General features: G+C 37.3%; 1 protein-coding gene across 1 annotated transcript; it reads left to right on the top strand.

Moving 5' to 3' along the window:
- Positions 1-3,263: 3,263 nt before the first annotated feature.
- Positions 3,264-8,629, top strand: LOC132287063 (linoleate 13S-lipoxygenase 3-1, chloroplastic). The gene is made up of 8 exons (XM_059789540.1): positions 3,264-3,876; positions 4,126-4,406; positions 5,312-5,549; positions 5,898-6,233; positions 6,393-6,586; positions 6,710-7,011; positions 7,263-7,529; positions 7,643-8,629. Exons 1-8 carry the CDS (start codon positions 3,513-3,515, stop codon positions 8,397-8,399), a joined length of 2,739 nt encoding a protein of 912 aa, XP_059645523.1. The 5' UTR covers positions 3,264-3,512; the 3' UTR covers positions 8,400-8,629.
- Positions 8,630-9,014: the final 385 nt, after the last annotated feature.

Below are 9,014 nucleotides of genomic sequence, written 5' to 3'. Positions count from 1 at the left end.
ACCACACTAGGCGAGTTACAGATGCACAATTCCACATCGCCTGGGTGTGGATGAGGCAAGTGATATATGTAGATTCAATACCCTTCTTTGACAGAAAGTGTTTTAAAGCTGTGATGGTTATGAACCCACAAAAACTCCAGAGTTAAGTATGTTTAACCTGGAGTAGTACCAAAATGGGTGACCCCTTGAAAAGTCTCTGGTCCGGAAAAGCAAAAAATGGACAATATCGTGTCTGACTAGAGTGAGTGTTGTTACAAAATTAGTTGATATATATTCAAAGAACCACCAACTTTTTCTGCCAATGTACTTTTAAAGTAATGCTATGTTTGGCGACATCGAACTGGCATCTTGAATTTAGAAATAGAAAAAATTTAATACAAAATTTTAACTAAACTTTATTCAATCTCAAATCAAAGACACCAATTCGATACTCCCAAACATAACATAAATATCACACAGGGCCACATTAGAAAGCTTGTCTCCACAACAACAATTAAGGATGAGGCCCACACAACTTTTCTCTAATCATATAACACATTATTTTTTGTGCATCCACAAAAGAAAGGGTAATGTAGCTATTTTCTTCCTCCCAACATGTATACAAACACACAATTCTTCTAGTTCTTGAGTTAGTTCAAAATAACCTTCCTTGAGATTTGGACAAATTTTAGAGAGGTAAATTGTTCAACGTTTATTACTTTAACCTCCCATAAACTTGTTTGTCGGTTATTAAAAGGTGACTTTAAATATAAAAAGTTAATAATAACCTGATTTTAATAGGGGGCAAAATTTCCACACAAGAGAATAGCAAAATTAGCATGTGTAAAAATTTGGTCAATAATTATGTCGAAAAGAAAACAGTAAGAGTGTCGTTGAGCACACCCTATATTTTAGGGGAAATTAAAGTAATAAACGCTCAACAGTTTTACCCGCATGTGATTTGCTCAAATTTTAAAGAAAGTTAATGTAATTTATTCAAATTTTAATGGAGATTGAATATAAACGAAAAGATATTAAATACGTTGGACATGCCACTTCATTTCCTATTTATATTAATTTCCATTAGCTTTGCATACCAATAACATTCTCAATATAAAGGAAGATTAATTTCACTGTTTATATTTGTTATAACTTAATTTTGTACATTTTAAAGAGATGAGTAACTTCTTTTTTTAAGAAACATTACCCGACCACTTACACATATTCAAATTGAATAGAATGATCCTGGAAATTCTTCAGAAGACCAAGATTAAGATATCTTAATCAAGTCTAAGAAATTAAAAACAAGCTTATATGTTGCTGCCAAACTGGCGGCAAGTGAGATACGTAGTCAAACCTAATGCATACCATTAATATCCCTCTCAATAAAGAGAATTCTCTCACGACTTACTTTTTGCTATTTCTTATTACCATTACCATTACAAAAATCGAACCACCCCCCGTACCCTCATCTTTATCTGTATTGGCAATTTCATCCCCATCCCTCCAACGCCAAAGTGAGGATAAAAGAGAGTTTATTAATTGTTACCACAAGTTCGACTTTTACGAACGACATTTGCAGTTACAATAAATTGATGAAAGAATAGGAGTTTCATTTTGAGAGAAGTCACCGTGAGTAAGATTACGTTAGGTACGGACAAATATTCACATATATACGGTGCCCTAGTAATTTATTCATTTATTTGGATTCAAGAAATTTTACTTTATACACTGTAGGTTCGAAGCTGGGAATAATCAAAATTCTTTCTTACACAATAATAAATCGATTCTCTTTAATTAGTGATGTAGTAAAAAAACATTTGAATATAAATTTAACATCACAATAATTTTTTACCATTATAATATTTTCTTAATGTACAACACCAACTTAATTTACTGACGCGTTAATTTTAGTCCGGCAGGAACTAGCTCGGGTAGAGTGGAACTCAACCATTAATTGTACATTAACCCTTGCTGGATCAATCCAACTGTGTCTTGTGACGATTCCACTTGTCAAGTTCAGACTCGATCAGTTTTGTCTTGGCTTCATTGGACAAGATTCCGATCAACTGTTGTATGTCATAATTTTAAAGGGGTACTAATTGGTCTATCATTTCTCGACAAGACAAAAAGGGATTTTATGCTTTAACATTTTCTGTGTGCCAGAGAGACCCATCAACCATTGATTGACAACACAACGTGTTCCCCACTAATTATTATTTTATTATTATCATTTATAAATCAAAAATCAATTCCACCAACACTCGTGCAAATTCCGTCTATTTTCAGATTATTTCCAAATCTCAAATGAATGTGTGAGTTATTGTTACTCATTGTTTGACTATATATTATATCTAAAAGCCATGAATATGAATATAACAAAATACAGAGAGAACTTACAAGACAAATCTTGAAAAAAAAACAAAATGTATACAATAGTTATACAATAAAAAAATAATAGTATAATATATATATATATATATATATTTTAAAAATTATTTATTTTATTCACTTTATAATGAATAAAATGAGCAATTCATATCTGAGTTAGATGAATGTTGTTTGCTGTTTTCAAAAATTTTATATTATTATTTTTTATTAGTCCCTAATATAATTTGAAATCGCATTGAAATCGCATTCTTGTAAGAAGAAAAATCGTAAAAAGTATCGTGTTGTTTCTTAAAGTGTTCCAAAAGTGTCCTCATTAAAATTTTCTAATCATTTTCAACTATAAAAAATATATTTAAAATGTGAAATACTTTTAAATCATATTCGAGTGTCGGTCTGTATCAATGTTTGTGTCTGATATAGACACAATGAGTAATTATTATATAATCCTAAGATCATTTATCATTACCAATTAACATGTAAGCAAAAAGATCAAAAAAAAAAATTTGACACAATTTGTACCTTTACTCACTTGTCGATTGGCATAGAACAGTTCCCGATCATACAATAGTTTCTCAGACACCGCAACCTAAAATAAGTGTCCGGGCTTGCTAGAATGGGTACAATTATATTTGGGTAAGTTTGCTAGCATAAATAACTTGCAGTTGCAGCCATGCAAGATGCAACTTTTACACGAACAGGACTTGATTGCCATTCTTGTAAAAGACAAGGAGATCAAGGACCATTGACAATTAATATTCCCACTTTCGCCATGGCTTCCCCCACAGGACCACACCGCGTCTTTACTCGGAAACCTGAAACTCGTTTTGACTCAGCAGCCTAAAAAAAACGAACATAAATAAAAGGTGCAACACACAGAGACAAGTCGCGAGAACAAAATGTAAAACGTGTGGACGGTAATGAGATCTTATGTTAATACACCTTTTCTCTCTCCTCCTATATATATTCGTACCATCAGATCCACCATACACCATCCCCCACTAGCTTCGTCATCAGCTTTTCTTTCTCTCTTTTCACTCTTCTCTCTCTCCCTCTCTCTCTCTCCCCAACAACAAAGAACAAACACATACATCTACTTCAATATTTAGAGAGAGCTAGTGTGTGGTAAATTAAAGAGATTTGAGATGGCACTGACTAAAGAAATTATGGGTTCTTCTTTGATGGACAGATCTTCATTTCTTGTTTCATCAAGAGTGGTTTTGAAGCATAACCAGTTCTTGATCAACCCAGTTCTGGTTCCTATGGAGAAAAGACGTTTGAGATTGAAGAAAGTTGTGAGAGGGCCTGTGGCGGCTATTAGTGAGAACTTGAGCTTGGTGAAAATTGTGCCTGAAAAGGCAGTCAAATTCAAGGTCAGAGCTGTGGTGACTGTCAGGAACAAGCATAAGGAGGATTTGAAGGAGACATTTGTGAAGCATTTGGATGCTTTCACTGACAAAATCGGAAGGAATGTTGTGTTGGAGCTTCTCAGCACAGAAGTTGATCCAAGTAAGCCAGTCTCTCTTTCTGCTAAAGTTTGCTAATTTCTTGTCCAAACAAGCCAATTTAGTCAAATTTTGATCCAGTAGTCAATTTTTTTAATGGTTTGTTTTGGGTAAGTTTATGATCAAATGTCTAAGTGACTCGTAATAAGGGCTTTTTAGCACTGATTTGATTGAATTAGTTAGTGATCTTTCCTGGGTTTGTTTTTTGTTATGTATTGTATTGAATTGGGTTTTTTTTATTTATGTGATGAAGAAACCAAAGGTCCAAAGAAAAGCAATGGAGCTGTGTTGAAGGATTGGGCAAAGAAATCAAATGTGAAAGCAGAGAGGGTTAATTATATAGCAGAGTTCACAGTGGACTCCAACTTTGGGATTCCCGGAGCAATCACAGTGACCAACAAGCACCAGAAAGAGTTCTTCTTGGAGACTATAACCATTGAAGGGTTTGCTTGTGGTCCAGTCCATTTCCCCTGCAGTTCATGGGTGCAATCTAAGAAAGATCATCCTGGGAAAAGGGTTTTCTTTTCAAATCAGGTATGAATTCTCTTCCTTTCCATTATTTCACCTTTTTTTTCAACTTTCTAGACTTCTAAGAAAATCATACTGGTATTTTTCTTTTTTCCTCCTATTTTATTATTTTAGTCATTCAATTATACATTTTCCCCAAGTCAAACCATACTTTCTTGCTTCAAATTTTGGCAAAGTAAACCTATGTTGACTATTCATAGCACCCTATTTTGAATTGTCATCTCTCTCTCTCTCTCTCTCTCCCGGTGCTTGGTTTATGACAGTTCTCAACTGCTTCTTTTAATGCAATGTCAACACTTCTGCCATTGTTGTACTACAACTGCAATCAATTAATAACTTTGTTAACCATCGCAAGCATTATTTAATGCTTGAAAGTTGAAATAATTAAATTATCATACAAGTGGTTTGGGCCTGAATTGTTGGAGTAAATTACTGAAATATCCAACTAGCTTTGCCTAAATTAGATATTTTTCCTTTTATTGTTGACAAGTTCACTTGCCTGCCTTGGCAATGGTTTTGTTTAGGCATATTGGGAAGCTTGTTAAATTGGTATGATTTATACTGTACTTTTTCTCCAAAAAAACATGTCTTTTACGTAAGGGCTGCCATAGAATCAATTTCATTTCTTTGATGATAATGAGTATTAAAGATAAGGTTCAGATATATCAATTTGGCCTTTTCTTAATTTAAACCAATTGAGGTTTGATTTTCTAATCTTTGTGTCACTAATTAAGATTTACTGTTATGGTCAAATGGACCACATCATGGGCCAGATTGGGTCATGCTCTTTAAAGCCAGTACCAACCAAAACTACTAGTAATCTTAGGCTATTAAAAAGCTTAGTAAAAGACACTGATTTTTTCCAGACTTGTGAAAACTGATCTTTTGATTTTTTTTTTTCATTTGAACAGCCATATCTACCTAATGAGACACCGGCCGGATTGAAAGCACTGAGAGAAAAGGACTTGAGAGATTTGAGGGGTGACGGCAAAGGTGTCAGAAAATTATCGGACGGGATATACGATTTTGATATTTACAATGATCTAGGAAATCCGGATAGAGGAATTGATTTTGCTCGGCCAAAACTTGGAGGTGAAAAAATTCCGTATCCTAGGCGGTGTCGCACCGGTCGTCTTCCAAGTGATACTGGTAAGTCTCCTTTCTCCAATTCTATTCTATTCTGGTGTCCATGGTTTATGATAATTCTGACATTAATGAGACAACAATTTTTTTTTTTTAAGTTGAGACAGAAAGGCATATAGATTTTTGGTTAAATAATTAGTTCATATAACATTGTTCTATAGTTTGATAAACAAGCGTGGGTAAAATTGCTCTTTGCTTCACTAAATGAAGCTGAGATTAAAATGATCATGTTATACTTGAAACGAAGAAGAGGAGTGAGCATGTCGCCAAGTATAGTTTACTTCTTTAGTTTAAGTTGTCTTGTCTCAAATTTATACAAATGTTTGATGAAAAAATCTACTGTCTGTGCTTCAGACATGCATGCAGAGAGTCGTGTGGAGAAGCCACTGCCAATGTACGTTCCAAGGGACGAACAATTCGAGGAGTCCAAACAAAACGCATTCTCATCCGGGAGGCTCAAAGCAGTGCTTCATAACTTGATACCTCAATTGATGGCCAATTTGTCATCAAACAACCATGATTTTAAAGGTTTCTCCGACATCGACAGCCTCTACAGTGAGGGTCTCCTCCTCAAACTAGGGCTGCAGGATGAGCTCTTGAAGAAACTACCATTTCCCAAAACAGTAACCAAAATACAAGAAACAAGCCAGGGTGGTCTTCTCAAATATGACATTCCCAAGATATTATCAAGTGAGTAATCTTGAAACCTCCAGTGCAACTAAAATCGAGTTATTTAGAGTCTGTTTGGTTTTTCATTTAGTAAAGATCTTAAATTTAGAACAAAGATGGACAATTATACCTAATTCACATTTCTCACGTGATAAACTAACATGTAATCGAATCTGACAGAGGACAAGTTTGCATGGCTGAGAGATGACGAATTTGGCCGCCAAGCAGTAGCAGGAGTAAATCCCGTCAACATAGAGAGGCTTGAAGTATTCCCACCAGTGAGCAAGCTTGATCACGAAATCTACGGTCCACAAGAGTCCGCCCTTAAAGAAGAACACATTTTGGGCAATCTCAATGGCATGACTGTACAACAGGTAACCATCGATCTCCTTGAGTTTTTAATCTCAACTCATGATCAAACAACACTATCATGGTCCTTATTCTACTCCATTCCTGCTCTTAACGTCCGTACTTGTACCTTTTTGTAATTTCAACAGGCCTTGGACGAAAATAAGCTATTCATGGTGGATCACCACGACGCGTACCTTCCCTTCCTTGACCGTATAAATGCCCTTGATGGGCGCAAATCATATGCCACTCGGACCATCTTTTTCTTGACACCATTGGGCACTCTCAAGCCCATTGCCATTGAGCTCAGCCTTCCACCGGCCGGACCTAGTTCCCGGTCAAAGAGTGTCATCACGCCGCCAGTCGACGCTACCAACAATTGGAAGTGGCAGCTGGCCAAAGCCCATGTATGCTCCAATGACGCCGGTGTGCATCAACTTGTTAATCACTGGTAAGCATAGCGCCCCTTCCATTCATAAACATTTGGACCCAACTCTTAAAAAATTTAATTCAGGACAATGCTGTTCATTCTCGTTTCTTTATTAAATAAATAAACCAAATTCGAATTTCAATTACTAGTCAAGATTGAAGTACACTAGAATCAACTAAGTTGAGCAAGTTCAATTCAGTTTACAAAAAAAATTCGAGCTGAAACTTTTTGAACTTTGAGTGAATTTACTGAATTATCCTTTTTCATGACAGGTTAAGGACCCACGCGTGCTTGGAACCCTTTATATTAGCAGCGCATAGGCAAATGAGTGCGATGCACCCAATATTCAAGCTTCTGGACCCACACATGAGATACACGCTGGAGATCAATGCCTTGGCTCGCCAGAACTTAATCAACGCTGATGGTGTGATCGAGTCTTGTTTCACTCCTGGTCGCTACTGCATGGAGATCAGTGCTGCTGCGTATAAGAATTTCTGGCGCTTTGATTTAGAGGGCCTCCCAGCAGATCTCATCCGTAGGTAAGAAAATCACCATTTAATTACTAATTCATGATTAATATAAGATGTATGAATTTACGCAACAGTCAGATATTGATTGAATTGAATTAACGGTTCTGATTTAATTTATGCAGAGGTATGGCAGTACCGGACTCCACACAACCACATGGGCTGAAGCTCCTACTTGAGGACTACCCATATGCAGCTGATGGGCTTTTGATCTGGGGCTCTATCGAGAACTGGGTCCGAACCTACGTGACCCATTATTACCCAGATGCGGCCCTAATCCGCAACGACAGAGAGCTCCAAGCCTGGTACTCCGAGTCCATCAACGTGGGCCACGCCGATCTCCGCCACGAGTCCTGGTGGCCCAGTCTATGCAACGGTGACGATCTCGTCTCCATCCTCACCACCATCATCTGGCTTGCCTCTGCGCAGCACGCCGCGCTCAACTTCGGTCAGTACCCCTACGGTGGTTACGTTCCCAACCGACCGCCACTCATGCGCCGATTAATTCCCGAGGAGAACGACCCCGAGTACGCCGTATTCCTCAACGATCCACAGAAGTACTTCCTCTGTGCGTTGCCGAGTTTGTTGCAGTCAACGAAGTTTATGGCTGTGGTCGACACGCTCTCGACTCACTCGCCGGACGAGGAGTACATTGGCGAGCGACACCAGCCGTCGATCTGGTCCGGTGATGCGGAGATGGTGGAAGCGTTTTACGGATTCTCGGCAGAGATCGGACGGATAGAGAAGGAGATAGAGAGAAGGAATGGTGATCCTAGGCTGAAGAATAGGTGTGGGGCTGGAGTGTTACCGTACGAGCTACTTGCTCCGAGTTCAGAACCTGGGGTCACATGTAGAGGTGTTCCCAACAGTGTGTCCATTTGAGCTCAATAGCCCAAGCCCAAACTAGGCCCTACATATAATTTCATGGGCCATTGAGAGTTTGTTTTGAAGTGGGTTCATTTCACTACTACATTAATTAATGTTGTATTATAGGTTGTATATGGAGTATTTACCAAAATAGAGGTTGTATAATGTATATGCAGAGAGGTCATAATTGTAACCATAGTGCAGTATGCATATAAATAATTATTCAGTTAAGAGTTTTTCACCCATCCTAATGTAGTATGTATGAATTCCATTTAATCGGTGTTGAATTTTTATTTACACAAGGTGGTGAAATCTCCAACACATGATATTAATTCGCATAAAATGATTGTTTCTAATTTAAACACTTCGACAAGGAGAAGTCATTCCATTAGGCTAGAGAACGACCCCGGGGAGGGGGGGACAAGTCTAATATGGACATCCATAAATATTAGGGGAGGGGGGGACAAGTCTAATATGGACATCCATAAATATTAGTGTCGGAACTTTGATAGTATAATAGTAAAGCTCTCACTATTTATTAAGCTTAGAGAGTTCGATTTCTTTAAAATGACTTTCAAAAAAAATTTCTCAATAATTGTCTGGTGCAAGTGGAATTATAGTACTTTCTTT

The sequence above is a fragment of the Cornus florida genome, unplaced genomic scaffold (genome assembly GCF_030987335.1).
Source record: "Cornus florida cultivar Cherokee Brave unplaced genomic scaffold, ASM3098733v1 CherokeeBrave_3.0.0_Hap2_Chr11, whole genome shotgun sequence".
Classification (NCBI taxonomy): domain Eukaryota; kingdom Viridiplantae; phylum Streptophyta; class Magnoliopsida; order Cornales; family Cornaceae; genus Cornus; species Cornus florida.
The sequence above is the reverse complement of the archived record's forward strand: the minus strand, read 5'-3'. Positions and strand labels throughout refer to the sequence as shown.